Below are 24325 nucleotides of genomic sequence, written 5' to 3' on the forward strand. Positions count from 1 at the left end.
GAAGCCTAGGCTATAGGGGTCCAAAAAAGCCTTTAGATAGAGCATATATCTACCTTTGCTCAGAACCTTAAAAACCCTAACCACAATCACTACCCTAGATATAATTGACCTTGGACTAAATAGGCTACCATATTTCAGAGCTATTTAAGATGACCTAATTGGCATCTCCTAGGAGCTCTAATCCTTATACGTGGCAAATATGTGGTAAAATATATCTACTAGCTTTATCCCCAACCCTAGTATGCTGAAAACATCAATCATAACCCAAGTTTGTGGAGAACAAAACCCCTAGCCCTAATCTGTAGAGAACGGAGGCTCTAGCACTAATGTGCTGAAATACAAACTATAGCCCTAAGTATTGGAGTAGAAACCATATTCTGAATTTGTTAAGAACCAAAACCCTAACCCTAACTCCAATTTGCTAAAGTAAAGAATGGGCGACATACTTGGGCTTTCAAACATGAAAGTGGTAGTGTCACCGCCATTGTTGACTTTGATAGTTGATGATGTCATCGTTATCGAATGCTATTGATGTTCATGCTCATGGTTGAAGTCGTAACATTGTGCTCAAAACCCTTGGATCTAACTAGGAGGAGGGTCACTAGGGCTACTCACTATGGCTACATGGCTAGAGTCCATGGCATGCAGGGAGAAGCCTGTCTCTCGCAAAGAGCAATCAATGTTAACATCAGTCTCACTAGGTCCTTCATGGCGTCCAAAAACCTTCTTTAATAGCATCTCAATTCCAACATGGTGGATGGGATGAGAAGAAAGAGATGGAGGACTCGTGAACACTTTTAGCAAGAGGAAGAGAGACCTGAAAAGTCAGAACATGCGAGAAATAGTGTAGCAAAAACACATAGAAACAAAAAAGTAAATTTGTAACAAGAAATGTATAGAAATAAAAAAGAAAAATTTTACAATGACAGGTGCTCACCATTGAATTTGTTCCTTATGCCCATAGTGTTTTGCCTTCCTCATCTACAACTAGGTTCAGTTTATAAAAATATAGTATTAATTGGCGCATAAAAAAGGATAGGAGAAGCTCTATATTTGGACCTGCCACGTGGAGCAATAACAGCTGCCTGCAGCCATTGCCATCTGCTGCTTGTTGTGACGCGAATCAAGCGGAGGGCGATCAGGCAGAAGGAAGCCCTAATTTCCTGTGCAGGAGTGCTCATATCTACATCGGAGAAACGATGGCTCGCGGTGTTGGAGGCGAGGCTTCGGGTTCGTCTAAGAGAAAGAAAGAGGGCGATGAGGAGGCGCAAGGGGGCACTGTGGGGTGGGCCGACAGCGTGGATCGCCTGCTGGATTCCTCCCCCGGCTTTGCCACCGCCCTGCGAGCGGCTTTCATCAGGTTCCAGGACCCGAAAACGGCCACCATCCCCGCAAGCTCTCTCCTCCCCGCTTTGCAGCTCCTCTTCCAGGTATGGCATACTTTCGCTAGGGTCATACTTTTTCTGTTGATGCTTTTTCTAGGGTGTTTCCTTTCTCCTGTTTGTTAGGGTTTTCTGTTTCCTGAACGCTAGGGTACCCTGTGTTCTTCTTGGTAGGGTTTTCCGTCTCTTTCTTTTTCCATGGTATGCTCGTCTTGTCTGCTAGGGTTTGTGTGTGTTCTGTTTCCATGGCATGCTGTGTGCATTTGCAAGGTGTTTTTGTATATGTTGGTCTATGGCATGATGTGTGCATCTTCAGCAATCTACCATTGTTCTCCCGTTGATGATCCAAGTTAAGCTTGTTGTTGTTTGTACTTTGCTAGGGTTTTTGTGCTTTCACGGCATGCTTTTTGCATGTTCTTTGTTTCCTTGGCATGTGGCGTGCTGTGTGCTAGTTTTGTTTGTTCTCCTCTTGTCTTTACTCCATATTGTAGCAGCAGTTTTCTATTTGCAGTGTCTGAGTGGGGTTTCCTGTCTTTGGTCCTTTCCCTCGCATGATATGAATCTCTGCCTTCCAGGTTTTCACGGTCTTGACAGGGTTTCATCTTTCTTATGGCATGTCTGTCATCGAGATTTTCTGCATCTGGTCAAATTTTATATGGCATGCTATGTGCATCGTTGCCTTCCTTGTCTGCACCTTTTTCCTGCTTTTCTTTTCTTCCATAGCATGCTGTGCAACTTCACCATCTAGGTTTATATGGTCTCACTTGGAATTCCTTGTTTAGGTTTCCTCTACATTGCTTGCTGATCGGGCTTGCCTTTCCTAGTTTTGGTCCTCCCCACCCACCCCCCCCCCCCCCCCCCCCGGTTTGCACCCTTTCTATCTGTGTGTCCTGCGTTCCATGGCTGCTGTTTTTTCAGGCCTTTTGTTTCTTTGGGCTTTTCAAAGAAAAAAAGACTTACTCTTAATGATGGTACAAAGAGTATCTTACTTCTATGCATGCTGTTCGTCTAGCATGGTAATGCCAGGATTTTTGCTGCTTCTCATTTATGGTGTACGGTTTTCGTACTGTTTGCAATCTAGGTGTGGACTTTGGCACTGTGGGTTTTCATTGCTTTACAAGGCTTGAGAGATTGCTTTTGGTGAAGCCTTATTCTCGAGTCTTGTTTTTTTTTTGTGCTTTGTAACATGCTTTAGATACAAAGCTCATCAATTTTTTCATGCATAGAAGTAAGATACTCTTTGTACCATCATTAAGAGTAAGTCTTTTTTTCTTTGAAAAGCCCAAAGAAACAAAAGGCCTGAAAAAACAGCAGCCATGGAACGCAGGACACACAGATTGCAGCCTTGAAGAAAGGGTGCAAACCGGGGGGGGGGGTGGGGAGGACCAAAACTAGGAAAGGCAAGCCCGATCAGCAAGCAATGTAGAGGAAACCTAAACAAGGAATTCCAAGTGAGACCATATAAACCTAGATGGTGAAGTTGCACAGCATGCTATGGAAGAAAAGAAAAGCAGGAAAAAGGTGCAGACAAGGAAGGCAACGATGCACATAGCATGCCATATAAAATTTGACCAGATGCAGAAAATCTCGATGACAGACATGCCATAAGAAAGATGAAACCCTGTCAAGACCGTGAAAACCTGGAAGGCAGAGATTCATATCATGCGAGGGAAAGGACCAAAGACAGGAAACCCCACTCGAGTCTTGTTTTTTTTTTGTGCTTTGTAACATGCTTTAGATACAAAGCTCATCAATTTTTTCACTTGTTTTTTTTTGGATGCAGAGTTCCAACACTTGATTAGTTGTGCATCTTGCTCTGTAGTAGAGCAAGCCATTTTATCGATTAGTGGTGCATCTTGCTCTTTATTAGAGCATGCCATCTTATTGATTATTCAGTGAATTCCAAACGTTTTGCTTGATGCAGAGAGCAACAGAGGAGCTGGATCCAAGAGCAGGCAAACTCTTTTTCAGGTCAGTTACGAGAGAGGATCTGGATACACTGGCACAGCAGGATCCTGGGCTTGGCATAGACCAACCTGCTGATATTGAAACTTTTGGCATAATTGCAAAAAAGGTTCTGAAACGTGTCTTGGTGGACCGGGGGAAGCGGTTAGGCTTGTTTATGCTTGGAGGCATTTTGGTGGTTCATGTGGTCAAGGGTGTAGTAAAGAGACTTCCATTTTTGGGGCCTGCTGTTGGTGTTTTTTTGAATAGTCTAGTGCCAACTGTGCTAGTTGGGCCTGCTGTTGGCGTTGCTGGAGCCTTGTACACTTAAGTACAATGTTGGAGCCATCTGTACACTGTCTTGTACAGCTATTTTGGGTCATGTGAGGGTTGAATCAAGATGCCTAGGCTGGGTTGTTATTGAGTTCCATGCACTTTGCAGATTTGCCTTTAAAACAACAATGGACCAATGTCAGTGAAGATCTTATGTTCCGAATGCTATTAAAAGCAGAGTTGTAAGCCCATAGAGCCATCTTCCCTTCTATTTTGGCATAATGTTTTTTACAAACTGTTTGTCTAGTTTTCAAGAAGAATGACTTACATTTATAAAAGTAATTAAAGCCAGAAATTGAAGAAAACAATGAATTTGCCCCACAAAATGGCAGACATTCGATTTTCACTTTCAGTGTGTGCAAATATATGAATAGTGGATCTCTGCCAGCAGTGAGAACCGAGTCATACTCAAAGGGAGAGAATGGAGAATTTATGGCATTATCACTTTGAGATTGATATTGTATTAATGATTTACCACACATGGGAGAGAAGGTGGCCTAAAGACAGGCTTGAGATGACTTTCCTTGCAGTGGGATGGGCTGATTCTCACTCTTCCACTCTCAAGTTGGTGTAAAGTGGACCAGCAGGGTGTTGATTCCACATGATTGCATTATTCCTCGAGCTGAGGTAGTCATTAGCTTAGCTACGTGAAGAAAACCTTGGGGCTGTGAATGTCTGGAGTGTTTTAGTTTGTGATGTTCCGTGTCTCTTCACTAGATATGTTGTTAACATCTCCAAGGGACTGGGAGGGAGAACAGCCCCATAGCATACCAAGAGCCACAGCTTGTCTTCATGAGTAATAGGTGAGGGTTAAAAATTCATGGTGGTTCAAGCACAGTCCGATTACCTATCGAGTTACCCCTTTCCTATCATTTGAAGTATTGGAAAATGCAATGCTATGTCGTACATTTTTGTTTTGCTAACGCACAGCCAAATAGGTCCCCCTTTGTGATTATTGAACTTTAGTCAGTTATAAATTTTTTGGTTTGCTGTCCTCAAAACTACTAAACTGCAAATTTAGCATGTTTAAGTTACAACCTTAAGTTAGAATTTAGTGGCAAAATTGTAAGAGCCTGCTACAGCTAATCAGCTTCAGGGCACTTTTTCAACCAACGAGTGATTGTGTGAGTTAGAAGCCTACAACTAATCAGCTTCAAAGGCATGATTTGTGAGGCACATGTATAGCGACACCTAGTGTATCTGTCTAGGGTCTAGTGATACTGATACATCTCAAAAGAAAAGGAATTGCTTGGAGGTTTAGACTAGGTTTCTACAACTGTGTATATGCCACTAATCAAATATAAAGAAATAAATGCAACAGCCCATAATTCATCTATAATGAAGAGTAGACTGAGAAAGACCAGGAAGTCTCGATCTTACAAAACATGAAGGGTGGAGCCTTCTCTACTCTTCACCATTTTTTCTATACCAAGGCCTAGGTGCTTGATTTAAGTCCATAAAGTGGTTTTTTGAGATGGCATATCATAATCTTTAAAATCCTATATCGTCAATTTTATCAAGTGGTATTAACCAATCATAACTTTATCGGTTCTTAACGTTGCTTCATTCGGATCCCTTTCAATAGTGGGGTTTATGCGAGAGTCAGCTTGAGCTGGGTTTACGAACTTTGGGTTAAAAGGTGTGACATTTTTATATATATTGCATATCTTAACCAATCATAACTTTATCAGGTCTTAACATTGCTTCACTCGGGCCCCTTTCGATAGTGAGGGTAACCATTGTTGTATTGGGTAGCCCCGCGGTGCAACATTCATTGTTGGATTAAAAATTTGTATGTTAACTCTCGTTTTACACCTCCTACCTCCTCCACCCTCACAAGCCTTAATACTCTTGAAAGAAAGTTTTTCGCATACTACATTCCCAAGCACAACATAACATCTGCAAGCAACCAAAGAAAAGATGACGATAGAGAGAATGTCAAACAAATTTTTAGGCAGTAAGGAAACATCCATGTAGGTAGGTGACATGAGAGTGGCAAGGAGAAGAAAAGATCAATGGAAGTGCGTGACATGAGAATGGCAAGGAGAAGAGAAGAGAATCGTAGAAAGTGGATCTCAACATAATGTTTAAGATTCCCATCTACAGGAAGAAAAAGAGAAAATGTTTAACATGACACTCTCATAAGAAAAATGCCACTAACATTACAATCTTGTGGAGGTAAAAAAAGTAAAAAGAAGAAGAAGCTCCCACATGGTGTTACAGATAAAAGATGAAACTTCCTCTAGCTGAAGTTTGAAACATATTTGCTATGGTGAAGAGGTGGTGTTGAAGAAAATCTCTCTCTAGTTAGGTATAACCATTAACCATATTGGAAAAAGCGAAAAAAATAAAGATAGATGTGGGCCATTTTGATTTGCCACACTAACTCCTCTAAAGGTGGAAGGAAATGTCTCTTCATCCTTTTTCTTTACTCTTTTGACCATACATATGCTTGTTTATTCATAAAAACAAGTGAAAAAGCACAAGAAGCAAGGAAAAAATTAGTCCAAAAGGTGATTTAAAGAGTTGTTTAAAATGGTTGGGCTAATTTTCTCTGTCCTTTTTATTAGCCCAAAAATATTCACATCTTCCACACATAAAGGTCTAATTGTAGCCTAATCAAGTGCTTAAAATATTAAATACATACATATAGGCTTTTAAGGAGATTTAGAGTGTATCTACCATCATGCACAATGCTTCATAACTCATATATGGACTAACGTTATGCACTCTCTCTATGCATTAAATGGGTTACATCCACTGTTGGAGGCTATCTCAATATCCACATTGTCATGATATCGATTACAAGCAAGATCTTGCGATCTAGGGTTAGAGATAGTGCTCAACAAAGATCTCCCCTCGCCTTGGGAAGATAACGCTCAAGAGATGTCTCATCTCACCTTGGGAAAGGGAGGTAGATAAGCAAGCCATGAGTAGCCTAGTCCATGGTGACCATACACGTTGTGAAGTGCTCACACAGCCTTCAGACTTGGCGGTCAAAGAAGTTGAGGGCACCGGTGGTGGTGGCAAAGGCGAGGCACGGAGAGCACCCACCAGTGATGGTAGCGGTCGAAGAGCTCAGAGAGCATCGGCAATGACGACCAATGAGGTCGGAGATCTCGAAGAGCACCAGCGATGAGACGAGGACAGAGAACATCGGCAATGACAGCGATGATCAGTGAGGTCTAGGAAGCTTCGCTGAAGATGGCAGAGATGACGATGACGTGGGTAGGGTGAAACTTTAAATTAAAATAAGGAGGGAAAGAAAAAATAATGGAGGGACCCCTTCTTTTTTTGTATAAATAAAATTAAAAATAGTAGATGGTCATTAAAACAGGGTTAAATAAGGAGGGAAAGAAAAAATAATGGAGGGACCCCTTCTTTTTTTGTATAAATAAAATTAAAAATAGTAGATGGTCATTAAAAAAGGGTTAAAGAGGAAACCAAGGAGGGGTTCTTTTTAAAAAAAAGTTTTAAACTTATATTAAAAATAAGAAAAAAGAAGTAAAAATAAAATGAAAAATAAAAGTAAAATTGAGAAAAAGTAAAGAAAAAAGTCTGAGGGGTGGATTCTCTCTCTTTTTTTTTAAATGATGGAAAAAATTAAAAATTTAGAAAAAAGAAAAAGAGACCACGGGGTACATATCTACAAGAAGCGAAGAATCGAGGGAAGAGCTGAGAGAGAGGATGCGGTGGGATGGCCATGGGAAAAGGGGGGGGGGTTGTTTAGGAAAGAAGAAATAAAATTGAACAAGACTGCAAGTATGAAAAATAAAAAATAAAAAAATGCTATTCATCACCATCACTTGTTGTTTGCTCGGCCGATACCTCTTCACGCGTGACCCGTTGTGACCAATGGTGACCAATGGCAACCATAACCCTTGGACAGTTGCTAGCTGCACTTCACCAATGGGGAGGATTACCATCAATGGCAACCATAACCCTTGGAGAGTCACTAGCTACACTTCGCCCATGGAGAGGATTACCACCACCTTAAAGGGTCCCTACCAAGCATACATCAATTTTTTAGCCCTTTTAAGACACTTAAAATTGTAAGCCAAGGCAAAGTCACCTTCTTTAATTGTGGTCGATGAAGGTGGTGGTGGCAGTCGTGCCAAGCTTTGGCGACACTGCTCTACTTCTGTAGTCGTGTAGGCAAGCTATCGGGCAAGCTTTGCAACATTGCTCTACTTCGGTAGCCATGCGGGCAAGCTATCAAGTCTCTTCCAATACTTCTAGTTGCATATGTGGGTACTTCGACGTTTGGGTCTTTTTATTTGCCCACCCTAGTTGACCCTACATTAAATTCAAAGGGTAACTCCGCCTCTAGGCTGAAAGGGGTGGGTTGCATCATGGCTTTGTAAGCACTGTGGTAAGCCCAAACTACCCCCATAAAGCTTAGTCCCACCTAGTGACAGTGCTCCTTGGCCACTTGAAGCAACAAATTGCATAATGCTTTATTAGTGCTTTCCACTTGTTGCCGATCATTGGGCTCACGGGCAGTATGCATGGGATAACCAATGGAAGGTTTGATAATGAGCCAATAGGGTGTCAATGACCTCATTAACAAAGTACGTGTCCCTATCACTGACCAACTCGATGGGGCATCAAAATTGAATGAACATGTGCTCATACATGAATTTGGCTAATGTGAGTGGTAGGAATTTGGGTACTGTGAGAGCAGTATTTTCCCTCTTGTAGCCCTTGCTTTTGCCCACTTAATGGCTTAATCCGTTTCCATCAAGATGTACTCATAGCCTCCTAGATGTGATTTAGGTGTGATAGGGCCTAAGAACTCTATGCCCTATTGCCCCTAGCAAATAAAGAGGGAGGGAATGTGGCACTATTGAGCATCATGACAATATCTGCATACTAGGTGGGTGTACTATCGAGACTATAAATAGCACGCTATCAGGGAGGTCTTCACATATGACATCTTCTCAGAATGGCTCTCCACTTGGAATCTGTTATGTCGCTACGTACACCGCCATAGCCAAGGATGGCTCTGAGCTCGTGGTCACCACCCAACCATAGAGGAATGTGGATAAGTGTCCACACTGCCGGGCTTATATAGTAACCTGCCTGCCCACTAGCCCAACTATCCACGGTCCTCTGATTCGGGCGCCTCACTCCTCAACCTCGGACACACTCGCCATGCGCTCCGATGTGTGGACTCCATGTCCGATCGAGATCTGCTACCGCTACAAGTGACTCACACATGTCATTTACCCCCCTTCTAAAGAGTTTTTATCCACCACGAAAACAAGCTAGGGAAAGTTGCTGGTACGCATATATAGTTGTTCTCACTTGAGACCTTTTCTAGTCCATTCACTCAACAAGTGTCTATCGATACATAGTAAACCTCGTGTTTCTATCTCTCAACTAGAACTTCAAGGAAAACTACGTGCCCTAGTTTTTGCAGGCCACTAGCACAAAAGTTAGATGTACTTTAGATCTCTCCGGGAACTCAAGTTTGTAGACTAAGCTACTAAATATTTGTAGACTACGCTACCACGCTACGCTACTAACTTGTTGAATCTTCCCCTTGCATAGCTCTACGGCCATAGGAGATCTAGACTAGATTCCATAAACAATGTAAATTGAGCAAATCTAGTCATGAACAACAAAAAACAGATTCCAAAGGTGAGAGGTTTTCCCTAAGTACTAAGTACTACGACAAGGAAAGAAAGACACACAACACATATTTTCCTTTAGTACTACGATTCAGAAAGTTGTAAACAAGTGTTTGTGTGTAGACCATATGGTCGTCTATGCCTATAACTTCCCTAAGTACTACGACAAGGAAAGAAAGACACACAACACATATTTTCCTTTAGTACTACGACCAAGGAAACTTGCAACATTTGTGTAGAGATGTTTGATATTAAAGAGCCTAGCAAGCTCAGATGTTTTCACATATTTTTAGTTGGAAGAAACTTTGTCAACCTATTTACTCTTCCCTTAAAGAAGAGTTTTTGTTCACAAAAACGGTTCAGAAAGTTGTAAACAAGTGTCTATGTGTAGACCATATGGTCATCTATGCCTGTAACTTCCCTAAGTACTACGACAAGGAAAGCAAGACACACAACACATATTTTCCTTAAGTACTATGACCAAGGAAACTTGCAACGTTCGTGTAGAGATGTTTGATATTAAAGAGCCTAGCAAGCTCAGATGTTTTCACATCTTTTTAGTTTGAAGAAACTTTGTCAACCTATTTACTCTTCCCTTAGAGAAGAGTTTTTGTTCACAAAAACAGTTCAGAAAGTTGTAAATAAGTGTTTGTGTGTAGACCATATGGTCATCTACGCCTATAACTTCCATAAGTACTACGACAAGGAAAGCAAGACACAAAACACATATTTTCCTTAAGTACTACGACCAAGGAAACTTGCAACATTTGTGTTTCATTTAGAACACCCAAACCATAGCTGCCACTTACAACTATTGAAAGATGTCAGTAGAACACAAATTGCTACTAAGGTATCAAATAACATCATGCCTTTAGTATGTGCTAGAAGTGCTCAAATCCTCAAGAACATAATAATGAATGTGCTCCGACATTCAAGGAATTCCTTTGCATGTTCTACGACATCAAAGATGTTTATCTCTTGTGGTGAGAAACCACATGGACTTTAATTCAATAAATTTGCACAACTATTACAAGTCTTTAGCAAATTGTTCTATAATGTGGTAAAGTTTAGTTGACCTTACACATAGTCTAAAGGAAAGTTACACCTTTCTCTCTCTAAAAGTTCTTGCATTCTTCCAAAAACACTTTACACATCTTGCAAAACGAAGATGATTTCCATATATACAACGTCAATGTGATGTATAGTGTCTATGCACCACTAGAAAATCAAGAGTAACGTGCACCAATGAGATTACCACTCCTAGCCCATGAGTAGATACATGCCTATCCACATGTCTACTCCTGCAACCACTTTGGTTACTTGGAAATGCATATCTATGTCTCTACTGCCAAACATGTCCCTATGGATATGTTTATGGGCTATCTATGGTCACATGCAAAAGCTAATAGCACCATCTTTCAACACACAATGCTTTCTGGTTATTACATATCCATACTAATCTTGATTCTTCCATGCTACTATATGCATCAACAATGTTTGCAAGAGTCGACCACGCGCAAAAGGTAGGCATTTTTATCTATATGTATAATATTGCTGTTAAGTTACAGTGTTTGTCTCCTCATTTGAACCTTGTCTATTCCTACCATGTACTGGAATTCCAACATGCCAACCATCCTCTCCCGAGAAAATAGAAGAACATATAATAGAGACATATATGAATGATGCAACTTAGATATTTTTTTATAGCACCTGTGCGAGACACATGAAAATCATCTCCTTGACCCAGCATGATAGCTGCTACCTCACTTCCTGAAGGAACCAAGTACTGCCTTGAGGTTGATCATACTTCAGTGAGATGACCATTCTCAAATCTACATGTGGACTTGAGTGCATCATTTCTCTCATTGTACAAAGTGCACATGCATACAGATTATGCTCATACATATTGTTTGCAACCTTTCAAGCACGTTATGATTTAAAGAAGGCATCCCATGAAGTCTATTCTCCAATTCATGCTCTGTATCATACATATATAATTGGGAAAATTGAGGAGCCGTATCTCATGTTTCATTAGATATTACAGAGCCAATACGATGATAGGTAGTACCATGGATTTAGATAGTGTTTTTCAAAGGCAGTAAAGAGATATTCCCACTTGCACAATAGTGTTTGCCCACATGTTGTCCAAGTTTTCTTGACGCCTCACATTTCCAAATTAGAGGACCACAAAAATGACTCTTATAAGTAAGGGCTCCTAATAATGAGTTAAGAGTAAAATCTCCGAAATATACCACCATAGTTGTTGGGTGCTTAGCATTCCGAGGAAATGAAAACACACGCCTTATAGGCTTAAATGGCTTCAAGAGACCCACACTTGTAAGCAAGGTAAGTACCCCCCACAACCATTGTTGTGTATGTTGCTTGTTTGTGCATTTCTTAATAAGTGGTTGAGTTCTAGAAAGTGCAAAAACGGGCCATAACAACGACACAAAAATCGTCACAAGATTTTCAACCTCCCATCTACGAATGCAACAAACATCTCATCTCCTAGCCAATTAGCTACAATTCATCTAACATTGTCTAGCCACAACTCTCCACTATTGTCTGTCGCTCCGTCTATTGTTGTGAACTAGCCAATTAGCTACAATTCATCTAACATTGTCTAGCCACAACTCTCCACTATTGTTTGTCGCTCCGTCTATTGTTGTGAATACAAGTCTATCCACTTGCGGTAGAGGATGCCATGTAGTGCCCATAAACAAAGGAAATCTTATACACCAAAGAAGTGGGCCTGGAACAAGAAGCTAACAAAAAAGAACCTACCAACACGTTTGACAGAATCCTAGTATTTCACTTTTTCGTCGTATTTTGCCACATGTAAAAGGATGCGAATTGTTCAAGTTATCGTCGCTGACAACGCATGCCTTAATATAATTTAGTGCTTGAAAAAAACATTTTTCTCAACCAATCAAAATAAAGACAACTCTTAAATCTATCAGATTTTTGTTTCCGAAATTTCTACTATATGCTGGTTTTATAACTAAAATATAGGAAAAACTATTCCTTAAAATAAGAGCAACTTAATATCTCATTTGGTTTTTCTTAATCATGGACGGTACAAATACACTAGAATGCCCTTTTATTTCCGGCAAGTTGGCTTGGTGTGAAGAGAGTTTGGTTTCCTTGACAAGGGCCAAAAAGACATTTTCATTATTAGTAGCATGCAAGGCAGAGTTTGGTGTGAAACAGAGAGAGGTTATGGCGGCTTGTTTCTCATTCCTCTTCTATGGAAACATTAGACTTTCCTTGTCTAAAGCTACAGGGAAAGCTGCGTTTTCTTCATCATCATCGTCATGCGTTGCCGTGGAGTGTCCCACAGGCAGCCATGACAGCAGCAAGGGCAAGGGCAGAGTGTCTATCTTCTGGGATTTGGACAACAAACCTCCAAAATTCGCCCCTTATCATGCAGCTCTCCATCTCAGAAGAGCCGCTGCACAGTTCGGGGAAGTGGTGGACATGGTGGCCTATGCAAATTGCCACGCCTTTCGGCACGTGCCAAGGTGGCTACAAGAAGAAAGAGGGCCCAGTAGCCTTAATCAGAGCCCTAACCCTAATGATGCAAGCCTTAATGACCCTGTATACTTCTGTACCTTGTGCGGATTTACATGTGCATCCAATCTCCAGCTGAAAAAGCACCGCAGGCTCTCTCACAGGCGAGAGAGAAGAAACAAGGGTTTTAAAGTTCACCCATTGGGCGGCTATGGCCTTGACTTGGAGCTCAGAAGAGCTGGATTTTGTGTGAGGACTGTAGACCACAGGCCTCAAGCAGCAGACAGGGCTCTTAAGCGGCAGATCAAGCACTCCATGGACAATGGTGTGCAATGCATCTGCCTTGTCTCTGATGACTCTGATTTTTCCGAGATCCTGAAGACTGCCCGCTCCAAGCAGCTTCTCACCATTGTCATAGGAGACACTACCTCCCTTCAGCAATTTGCAGATGTTTGGTGCCCTTGGGATGATGTTGCCCAGGGCAAGGACATCGCCCGCGTATGCGTATGTGGCAGTGTCCTCACAGAGAACATATCTTGTGAGAATGCCATAGCTATGGCGAATTCACGTCATAAATACCGTATGTTTTATGATTTCTCATCATACTTCTCAGTTGAGGAGGAAGAAGATGTGGATGTCCTCTCACAAGAGGAGCCGCTTTTGAGTGAATGTGATGAGTGCAACCATGGAGTTTGGGTGTTTGAAGGGGATTAATGCCCTGGTAAGCTACATACTCCATACTATTCATTCAATTTTTTTCCTAGATTTGCCTTCTATGGTGTTTGCTTGGATTACAAGAAAAAGGACTATCTTATCCGATTGTTATTCATCTCCTTGTTTGGATTACAAGAAAAAGAACTATGTTATCCTATTGGTTGAGTGGTTCTATGGTATTTGCTTAGGTGTATTGCAACTAGGTCAATTGCTTGACGCCACCTCTTCTTCTTTTAAAGGGAGTTCTGTTATGAAGTTTGCCTTTTAGATGCTGGGCCGCATGTATGGTATATGAGGTAGATCATTGTGTGGGTGCTTGTGAGCACGTAGGAGATATAAATGTGGATGTACTTCAAACTCTGATTTAATGAATGTGGGTGTTTTAGTATCCCATTGTCTTAGCTATTTTAATCCAAGTTAATTATATGAATCTTCCAATCATGAAGTTCTTTGCTTACTATGATCCATCCTAGTTTGTCCCAAAGTTTAACCAAATGATTATTACTCATAATCATGTCTTCAACATTAACTGCCTTCTTTTTTCTTCTTTGTCTATATCCATTAATCATAAAATAAGTGCCACACTTAAAAACATTGTCATATTATTGCACATAAGCACCATTCTCACCTTTAAACTTACGTTGGAAGAATCAAAGTGTGCACAACGAAGAAAGAATTGCTTATATGCCTTGCCTTTGGTATTATGTTTAAATTTTTTATAATATGAAGAGGCTAAGGGTATCGAGTTTAAAATACCCGACCATCATCATACCTAGCAATCCTTAGTTATCTAACTTTTTCATGTTTCTAGTCTCCATAAGGCCACCACTCCATTAAAGAAGCTATCCAAATTCTACATTGTCATTGTATAATTCAATTTAAGGATGATTCAATTGCTCCCATCAAATGTGATCAATGAGATATGTACATCCATGCTCTACTTATGCAAGCACATCATATTACTATGCATGTGAACAAATACAAGTGTCCCTAAGATGCCATCACTATATGGGGCACCCAAATATAGAGATGCTTGAGTGCAAGTAGTGGTGAACGGGTTACTAGTTCATGTCACAATTGATGGTCAACAAAGAGCCACTTGCATCAGAATCTATGGAAGATAACACCTTAGCAAGGTTAGAATATATGTTCTCGTGTCCAAGCGAGATGTCGATTGTTGTTGATATTTTGTGTCGATGTCCTTAAAGTGATGTTAACCTCCAGTGAATAAAAATGCAAGGTTACGCTTCCTCTCCTTAACCATGATGTTGAGGAATAGTCAGTCTGTTGCTTGTTTTTATTAAACCTACAAACAATCATTTCCTTTCTCATCCTTAACGTAGGGCTTTTCTTGTTCAAAAAACTAACAATAGTTTGAATGTAAAAGTGGCTTTCCTTGTCCACTTTGATCTATGTAGACCTATCCAAACTACATTATTCGATAAGAACGAATAGGGTCCCACAGTGGGTTAAGGGGCTTCAAATAAAATTTTGTGGCATAACCTTAAAAGACATATGTATGAAGTCCGAGCGTATCTACCATTGCATGACACATGGCATATCCACACATTTTGTCCCCTCTTTGCCTTGATCTTGTGCCTCACAATAAGTTTCCTCAATAGCTAGTGGAGATCGTCATAGACACCTAGGACATGTTGTTCTGTTTGAGTAGGCAAAGCTCACATAAATATTTTGAGTCTTTTTTCGAGTCGACAAAGATCCTACCATGATATCAAACACAATACATTGGACGCTTCTCTCTCTCTCTCTCTCTCTCTCTCTCTCTCTCTCTCTCTCTCTCTCTCTCTCTAGTAGGTAGATCCCTGAGAGATGGGCCAGCCACTCATCTACCTAGGTACCCGAGATGTCAGTTTACACGAGACACTTGGGGTTTACCGAGATGCAGTATCTAATAGCTTGTTTTCTTTAGACCCGCACAGCCCTCTGGACGAGATTATGAGAGGATTTGTAGGTGTACTACATGCATCCATCTCATATGTGTTTCCTACACTATGATCCCTCCCAACCTCCCCCCCCGGTCATGTGCACAGTGTGTATCTACCGTGTGCTACATGCACGCAAGACTAGCTTCGAGGTTTAGGGAAGCTTGGAGCTAGGCAGGTTGATTGACGAGCTGAGTTAGGGATAGACTAATGGGCGGGCGCCCAAGTGTGGACGTCCGATGACCGGCCAAGAGCCTATAAAAGGGTGGCCAAGGTTAGTTATTGAGATATAGAGAGTCTCGCGAGTTTGTGACAGCTCTATGGTCTTGGAGCCTGGATCTAGTGCAGACGTGCACTTGCTTTACGCAGCCGAAGCCGGCAGCAATCTCGAGGCCCGCGAGGGTAGCTTCGTGGCGGTATGGGACGTCGCGAGGAGGAGATTGGTCGGTACGTCAACCTAGTTAGCTCAGCTCGTGGCTGGGTGGGGACAGCCAAGACTGTGGGCTTGCCCATGGCTGTCATGGTTGGGAGGTGAGTCAGGCCTGCACCCCCTTGTTGTTTGTTTGTTTGTTTGTCTCATACCAGGAATGATCACGAGGAGATCCGGTGGGGATTTGACAGTGGTATCAGAGCATGCCTCGTGAAGAACGAGCAAGTCGGTAGGTAGAGAAGAGGAGGTCGAAGAAAGGTATGTGTTCAAAAAAGCTTGCTGTTTTTCTGTGCATACTATTGTTTTCAGATTCAGTATGTGTTTTTTTTCATCAAAGAAACCCATGTTGATGGAGATGGTAGTCTAAGTAGGGTCGGTTTGCTTTGCAAAGAAGAGGAATGATGTTTGTGCAGTCGCACGAACTGCAGAGAGAAAACAGGAAAAAAAGCACGTTGCTTTTGGCTCGAGTGAGAGAGAAAGTACGAGAGGCGGTTGTGGCATGCTGGTCGAATCGGGCAAGGCTGGCAGTCGGCCAGGTGTACGAAGGCGGCCCTGCTGGCGGGCGGGCTGTGTAGGCAGGCGTCTAGGCTTGCGTAGCCAGGCAGCCAGGCCTGTGCAGTCGGGCCAGGTGTACGAAGGCGGCCCTGCCTACACAGCGAGAGGCGGTTGTGGCAGAGGCGGTTGTGGCATGCTGGTCGAATCGAGCAAGGCTGGCAGTCGGCCAGGTGTACGAAGGCGGCCCTGCTGTGGCGGGCGGGCTGTGTAGGCAGGCGTCTAGGCTTGCGTAGCCAGGCGGCCATACGCCTGGGCCTATGCAGCCAGGCAGCCAGGCCTGTGCAGTCGGGCAAGCCTGGGCGCAAGCCAGCGCAGGCCACCCTGGTCGCCTGAGCATAGGCGGCACCGGTAGGACTGCATGGTTGCAGCGAGGTGGCCGACGACAGGCGAGGTGGCCGACGAGACAGGAAAAGCACACATCTCTAGCCCGGTGGGTGACGCCAACAGCACTAATCCAGGAGGGAAGGAGAAAAAAAAAAGCATTCGGCGCTTTTGTTTTTTTTAGATTATTAAAAAAAAAAAGTTTAAAAGCCCCTTCAACGATTAAAGATGTTGTTTTATTTTTTTAAGAAAACAGAATATATATATATATATATATATATATATATATATATATATATAACACAAAAGCAAAAGCTCAAGAAGCTTTTGGGGCTAGCTATATAAACCCCTTAAGTGGGCTTCTTGCCACACATCTCTCAAGTTTTCAAGCTCTCAAGCTCTCAAGTTCCCTCGCACTTTTATTATGCAAAGATTTAATTTTCTCTCCCCTTACCCTCTTCACGATGTCGACCCAAGAATCGGAGTTGGAGCCCCTTGTCGAACGCGAAGGCTTACCGGCTATACGGAAGATACCGATGCTGATCTTTTTGACGATTATGTGTCAAAATAAGATTTCCAAGAGTTCAAAGTAGCTCTCGAAGCTTCTTCGTCGCGGAACGTCAGGCACAAATCGCAGCCCAGATGCAAGCTTTGCAAAACTCCATTGCTCTTTTGACCACTACCCTCTCTACTCTATCGGCGGGTATGGATACCTTGGCTTCTGCTTTGGGCCCCAACATTACTCCGGAACCGTTCGGGAGGGTGAGCAAAAGCAGTGCACCAAGGAGATCGTGGACACTTGGCTACATAAGTGGTAAGTTCACTTTCAGTTTCATCCATATGATGATGGAAAAAAGATCCAGTTAGCAGCAGGTTTCTTGTCCGACAAAGCTTTGCTTTGGTGGAAGGAACTCAACCCTAAGCCAACAATTTGGGCACAATTCGAAGACGTCTTCAAGAAGGAATTCCTCAAGAAAGAGGATGATTATGATGTTGCCCGGTTTTCAGCTTTGACCATGACCTCGTAGCACCTCACTTATGAGGTCTACCTCCAGAAGTTTAGGGACTTGCAGAGATGAAAGCTACAAAGATGGATCCCACTACTCTTTTGGGGTTCTTTGTAGCTGGTTTACCAGACTCATATCGTTTACAAGTTAAAAATAACAAATACAAAACATTGGACGAGGCCATTCATTCAGCTCGTATCTATGATGATACAATGGTCTCTTCCAAGTCGGAACCCGTTTTACCAAGCAGGGGAACAAGCATAAATGAAAGTTCTCCACACCTATGGCTAACACGACAGAAGGAAAGTCTTCGGACCAACCTTCGAAGAATTCAAGTTCGACACCAGTGAAGAAGAAACGACTCCTTAGGGCTTTAAAGCTCAAGAAGGAAGGACGTTGTTTTATCTACAAAGAAAAAGGACACATGCGTAACGAGTGCCCGAAGCAAAAGGGTACAAAGACTAACACAGAACCCAAGCCAAAGGCATTTAACCAAGTGTCTTTGATAGGTACGTCAATTACTGTACTTTCTCGCCCTAGTACTTGTTCTGATTGTCTGTTAAATTCTAAAGTATTTGGCTTGCATGATCTTCTCCGAGTTTATGGAGAAGTGAATGGCCATAAGATTCACATTCTTCTGGCAGCTCACACAACTTTGTTAACTACAAACTTGTGCAGAAATTAAGTCTTGATATACGACACCCAGCGATCATACCTATGAGGTACGCCTACCTACTGTGCAGGAAGACAAGTATGGGATCGAAAGGTGGAGATGCTTCCAATCTAGATTCAGGACTACAAAGATACTCTGGAATGCACCTAGACAATGTAGACTTATTATTAGAGGGATTGAGTGGTTTAAGACTCTTCAAGTCCAGATAGATTGGTCTAGTCATATTTTTTTTTTCAGCATAGGGACACCAAGTATAGTATTTTAGGTGATTGTATTCATCCCTCTCAGGGACCTCTTGTAAATACAATTGATTTTGGAAATATAATGGATTCTTCTTTGTATACCGCTTTCCATTGTGTATTGATTCCACTTTCTTCATTTCTCATGGATGTCAATGAATTAAGTGTGTTTGAGAGCAAAGAATTACAGAAGATATTTGATTCTTTCAAGACGTATTTCCTAAGGAACTTCCATCGGGTTTACCACCTGAATGGGCAGAAGATCATCGTATTGACTTGATCCCTGGTGCTCATCCTGTCAGTATTCCACCTTACAGGATGAGCCAAGCTGAGGAAGATGAGTTGGCTAAACAACTCGAAGATTATTTGAGGATGGGCCAGATCCGTCCAAGTAAATCACCTTGGGGTGCATCTGTGTTGCTTAGGAGAAAGAAGGACAATACCTGGAGAATGTGTATAGATTATAAGAGATTGAACAAGCTGACAGTTCAGAACCGTTATCCTCTCCCTAGATCAGATGTCCTGATTGACCGGTTAGCAGGAGCGAAATATTTCACGAAGATAGATTTGCGTACTGGCTATCACCAGATACGTATTCATGAAAGGCATGTCGAAAGAACCGCTTTTCGGACTAGGTATGGCCATTACGAGTTTCTCGTATTACCTTTTGGGTTAACCAATGCTCCATCCACTTTCCAGCAAATGATGAACGATCTTTTTCGTGAACATTTGGGAAAATTTGTTGTGTGGTGTTCCTGGATGATATTTTGATATATAGTCGTACTCTTGAAGATCATGTTAGACACCTCATGATTGTCTTATCTATTTTAAGACAGAATCGACTATATGCTAAATTAAGTAAATGTGAGTTCTTTATGACAGAAATCATTTACTTGGGACACAAGATCACTAGAGATGGATTGAGCATTGACTATGACTGAGTTCAGAAGGTTCTGGACTGGCCTATACCGCGAACAGTGAAACAACTTCGTTCTTTTCTCGGTTTTGTTGTTTTTCTTCGAAAATCTATGCGGGAGTACTCTCAGCTCACAACACTACCGATGACCGACTTATTGAAAGGTCGTGGACGTAAGTCAAATCAGCCTACTATCACTTGGAATAACGATTTGGATATGGCCTTCAGACTTTTGAAAGATAAAGTCAAGGAAGCACCTATCTTAGCATTACCTGATCCTAGTCAGCCTTATGTTCTTGAAACTGATGTTAGTGACTATGCTATCGGGGTTGCTCTATTTCAAGATGGTAGACCGATTGCTTTTGAAAGTAAAAAGCTAGACGACACTCAATCTCGTTGGCCAACCCTTGAGAAGGAGCTTTATGCTATGATTCATGCTCTCAAGGTTTGGAGACATTATTTATATGGCTCCAAGTTTGTGGTATTGACTGATCATCAGTCAATCAAGTATGTGTGTGATGCGGATGATTTGAGAGGAAGGAAAGCTTGTTGGGCGGAGTTAATGCAAGATTTTGATTTTGAGATCCGTTATCGGAAACGGTCCATGAATAGTGTTGCAGATGCGCTTAGTCGAATTAGAGAAGTGAATTCTTTGTCGTTCACCGAGATTTCTACTGACTTATTTCAGTCATTGTTGAGAGGGCTTTGCAGGACTGATAGTTATTTTGGTCCATTTTGGCAGAAGATCCAGGACGGGAGCTCATTGATTGACCAAGACTCGATGACTGAGCAGTCTACCATTCAGGCTGCAGGAGGCCAGTGGATGATTCGAAATGGTTTACTATTCTGTAATGACAAAATTTGTGTACCACAGATCCCGGACATTAGGTCCAAGATTCTTAAGGAGTGTCACGACGCCCCTTCTGCTGGATACCCTGGGGTACACAGGACACTATCGTTAGTGAAACACACTTTTTATTGGCCAAAGATGAAAGGGTATGTAGAATATTATGTTCTCAAGTGTCAAATTTGTCAGGCAAATAAAGCTGAACGCTTTAGACAGGCTGGGTTGTTGCATCCTTTGCAAATCCCAGGTAATAAATGGGAAAGTATTTCCATGGATTTTATTACCGGTTTGCCAAGAACACATCAAGGCCACGATTCTATTTGGGTTGTGGTAGATCACTTAACAAAAATGGCTAGATTTTTACCGACCCGGAAGACTATTACAGCTACGCAATTAGCACGGTAGTTTATCGAGCAATTGTTTAGACTGTACGGGTTACCGCATGACATAGTCAGTGATAGGGACTCTAAGTTTACGAGTGATTTTTGGAAACTTGTTTTTGAGAAGTTGGAAATAACTTTGAATTTGAGTTCCTCTGATCATCTGATGGCCAGACTGAAAGAGTGAATCAGATTTTGGAGGATATGCTTCGAGCATATGTATCCAAAAGATAGAGTTCATGGGAGGATTATCTTCCTATGTTAGAATTTGCATATAATAATACTAAGCATACGAGTACAGGTTTTTGTTCTTTCATGCTTATGTATGGTTTTCAACCTAGATCACATGTTACAGTAGGATTCTCAGGACTTCAGCATGATGCAGTACGTAATTTTCTGCAAGATATGCAAGAAATGTTACAAGTTGTGAAGGAATCTATTAGAAGTGCTCAAGACCAAGACAGATTTTATTCCAATAGACATTGTTCACCCAGAGAGTTCTCTGAAGGAATGATAGTGTATTTGCGAGTTTCAAAAGATTCCGAGACTTTACGGACAGGTCGATCTCCGAAATTATCCCCTAGATACTGTGGACCATTTCGTATTACACGAAGGATTGATTCAGTTGCATATGAATTGGAATTGCCTTCTCATGTGAAAGTTCATCTTGTATTTCATGTCAGTAGACTTAAGGAAGTACTGGGTGGAACAAATCAGTTAGTTACTCCTCAAGAAATTATAGATGTCGAGGACATGACATTTGTTCTGCACGAACCTGAAAAGATTCTTGGATTTCGTGAAAGAAGATTGCATAATACGCTTATCATGGAATACAAGATCAAGTGGAAGGATCGTGTTGAGGAGGACGCTACATGGGAGATTGACTACTCTCAGAGAGATTACCCTAGCTTTTTAGTGAGCTCAGGAGTGAGCTCTTAGAGGAAGGGGAGTATGTCATGTGCACAGTGTGTATCTACCATGTGCTACACGCACACAAGACTAGCTTCGAGGTTTGGGGAAGCTTGGAGCTAGGCAGGCTGATTGACGAGCTGAGTTAGGGATAGACTAACGGACGGGCACCCAAGTATGGACGGGTGGGCGCCCAAGTGTGGACGCCCCCGTTGACCAGCCAAGAGCCTATAAAAGGGTGGCCAAGGTTAGTTATTGAGATATAGAGAGTCTCGCGAGTTTGTGAGAGCTCTATGGTCTTGGAGCTTGGATCTAGTGTGCAGACGTGCACCTGCTTTACGCAGCCGAAGCCGGCAGCAATCTTGAGGCCTGCGAGGGTAGCTTCGTGGTGGTATGGGACATCGCGGGCGAGGAGGAGATTGGTCGGTACGTCAACCTAGTAGCTCAGCTCTTGGCTCGGTGGGGACAGCCACCAAGACTGTGGGCTTTGCCCACGGCTGTCATGGTTGGGAGGTGAGTCAGGCCTGCACCCCCTTGTTGTTTGTTTGTTTGTTTGCAGGTTTCGAGTCTCGTACCAGGAACGATCACGAGGAGATCTGGTGGGGATTTGACACCCCCCCGACGCAACACTGCCCCACACAGAACAGTTGGTATGATAATGAGTCGTGAGACACGGGCACAGCTATAACGTGAGATTTTTAGACATGCCAGGATGATCTTTCGACGCCTTGTGCAGAGGAAGAAACAAGCCTACCTGGCTAAGTTAGAGAAGAGATCTACCAACTCTTCCTGGGGAAGGACATCAAGAGGTGGAAGATGTTTCAAGAGAGACAACCTGGTACTCCGAGTACTGCACCTGAGGCATGGCATGCTTATGCTAGAGAGCTATATGATGCACCAGGACAACCCCCCACCCCCTCCACTGGGAGCTAGACTAGCTAGCATCGCCTTTTTTACTATGCAGATGGTGCTAGATGCGATAGACAGGTTATAATGGAAAGGCACATGATTATGATGGGCTAGTTGGAGAGCATTTCTCATATGCGCGCGATACTTTGGCTCCGTTGATTGTACATGTGTTTAATCGTCCCATTTGTGAGGGTTTCCCGGCAAGTTAGACAGAGCATAGCATACCATTGTACCACTCTTTAAGAGTGGGGACTCCATGGTACGAGGCAACTACGTGACGATCATGATTGGTCATTACTTGGCCAAACTATATGGCTCTATATTGGAGTCGGAGCTGAGCCGTTGGGCAAAGGCATGGTCATCGAGCACAGGGACAGGCCGGCTTCAGGAGAGGATTTACTACCTTGGATCACATACTGACACTTCGGGCACTTATTGAAGAGGGCAGGACACAGAAGAGAAGAATATATTGCTGCTTTGTGCACTTCTACAAAGCCTTCGATACCGTACCACGTGCCAAGCTTATGCACAGATTGCATGACATTGAGGTACTTGAGGATATGCAATGGGGGATATATACTTTGTTTGAGTCCGTGAGTGACGGGCAAAGTCCCGAGCTCAGGCGGACTATCCGATATGGTGACCAACACAATAGGGGTGAAGCAAGGATGCCCCCTATCATCTACCCTCTTTGGAATGTACATTGATGTGGTCTCCGATCATGTAGACGGATTGGGAGGCCCATGGGGCATGCCTGGCAGGGGTGTTGATACCCGTCTTGTTATATGTTGATGATCCCAGACTCTCTGAAGGGATTACAGAGACATCTGGATGCATTACAGTCATTCTGTGCGGATAGAGATCTGACAATGAACCTTGGGAAAACCAAGATTATGGTGTTTAACACCACACATGCATGGGTGATAAGATCAAAGCCTCAGTTCACTTTTCGAGGAGGGGAGCCAGTTGAGTACCTTAGGTCATATGTCTATTTGGGAGTTACTTTCATAGGACCATGTTTCTCCCTGAAGGAGGTAGTAGCAGCTAGATTAGCTCGAGGGCATGCAGCCTTGGGGACACTTGAGAGGCAGTGTGCACACATACAGTTTCAAGAGTCGCGCACCAAATTGTGGCTATTTGATACACTTGTCACACTGACCCTCCTGTATGGAGGGTCGGTGTGGGGGCCCAGCATACATCACAGATCTCAAAGAGGGACAGATGAGGGATGGAGGCATATGGAGAGACCATTGATTATGATGATTGCCTGCATGATTCGAAGCAAATCATCGGTACCACATGAGATTGTTTGGGTTGAGCTGGGTGCCGCACGAGTAGTGACCGAGGCCCTATTACCTTTTTACAACTGCTATGGGAGCTCCCTCAGTAGAGGTACTCTCGATTGGCATTGACATCATCCATATAGTTGGATGAGGATGGAGATACTCATTGCTGGTATGCTCAGAAGAGATCATGGGTTGACCTACATGGTTTGTGGATAGAGGCACTCCCACCCTTTCAGTATAGCTTGGATTGTCCATTTTTGGATCTCACCCGCTCTCAGCAGAACCACGTGATTAGGATGGATATCGTTAGCGTGGACACAGAGGACATGGACTAGTCCCCTGAGCCCTTAGGCACGAAAATGGCTCATTAAAAGAGCCATTTTTTGCACCTCAC

At 42.7% G+C, this 24325-nt stretch overlaps 2 protein-coding genes across 2 annotated transcripts; both read left to right on the top strand.

The window, feature by feature from the left end:
• Positions 1–1028: 1028 nt before the first annotated feature.
• On the top strand, positions 1029–3985 carry LOC147628410 (uncharacterized). The gene is made up of 2 exons (XM_086813532.1): positions 1029–1430; positions 3307–3985. Exons 1-2 carry the CDS (start codon positions 1200–1202, stop codon positions 3655–3657), a joined length of 582 nt encoding a protein of 193 aa, XP_086669658.1. The 5' UTR covers positions 1029–1199; the 3' UTR covers positions 3658–3985.
• An 8455-nt stretch (positions 3986–12440) lies between these two features.
• On the top strand, positions 12441–13904 carry LOC147628411 (uncharacterized). Its single transcript, XM_086814168.1, has one exon. The coding sequence runs from the start codon at positions 12512–12514 to the stop codon at positions 13514–13516; it is 1005 nt and encodes a 334-aa protein (XP_086670294.1). The 5' UTR covers positions 12441–12511; the 3' UTR covers positions 13517–13904.
• The last annotated feature ends 10421 nt before the right edge of the window (positions 13905–24325 follow it).

The sequence above is a fragment of the Cibotium barometz genome, chromosome 19 (assembly GCF_041138505.1).
Source record: "Cibotium barometz isolate CiBa-2024 chromosome 19, ASM4113850v1, whole genome shotgun sequence".
NCBI lineage: Eukaryota > Viridiplantae > Streptophyta > Polypodiopsida > Cyatheales > Cibotiaceae > Cibotium > Cibotium barometz.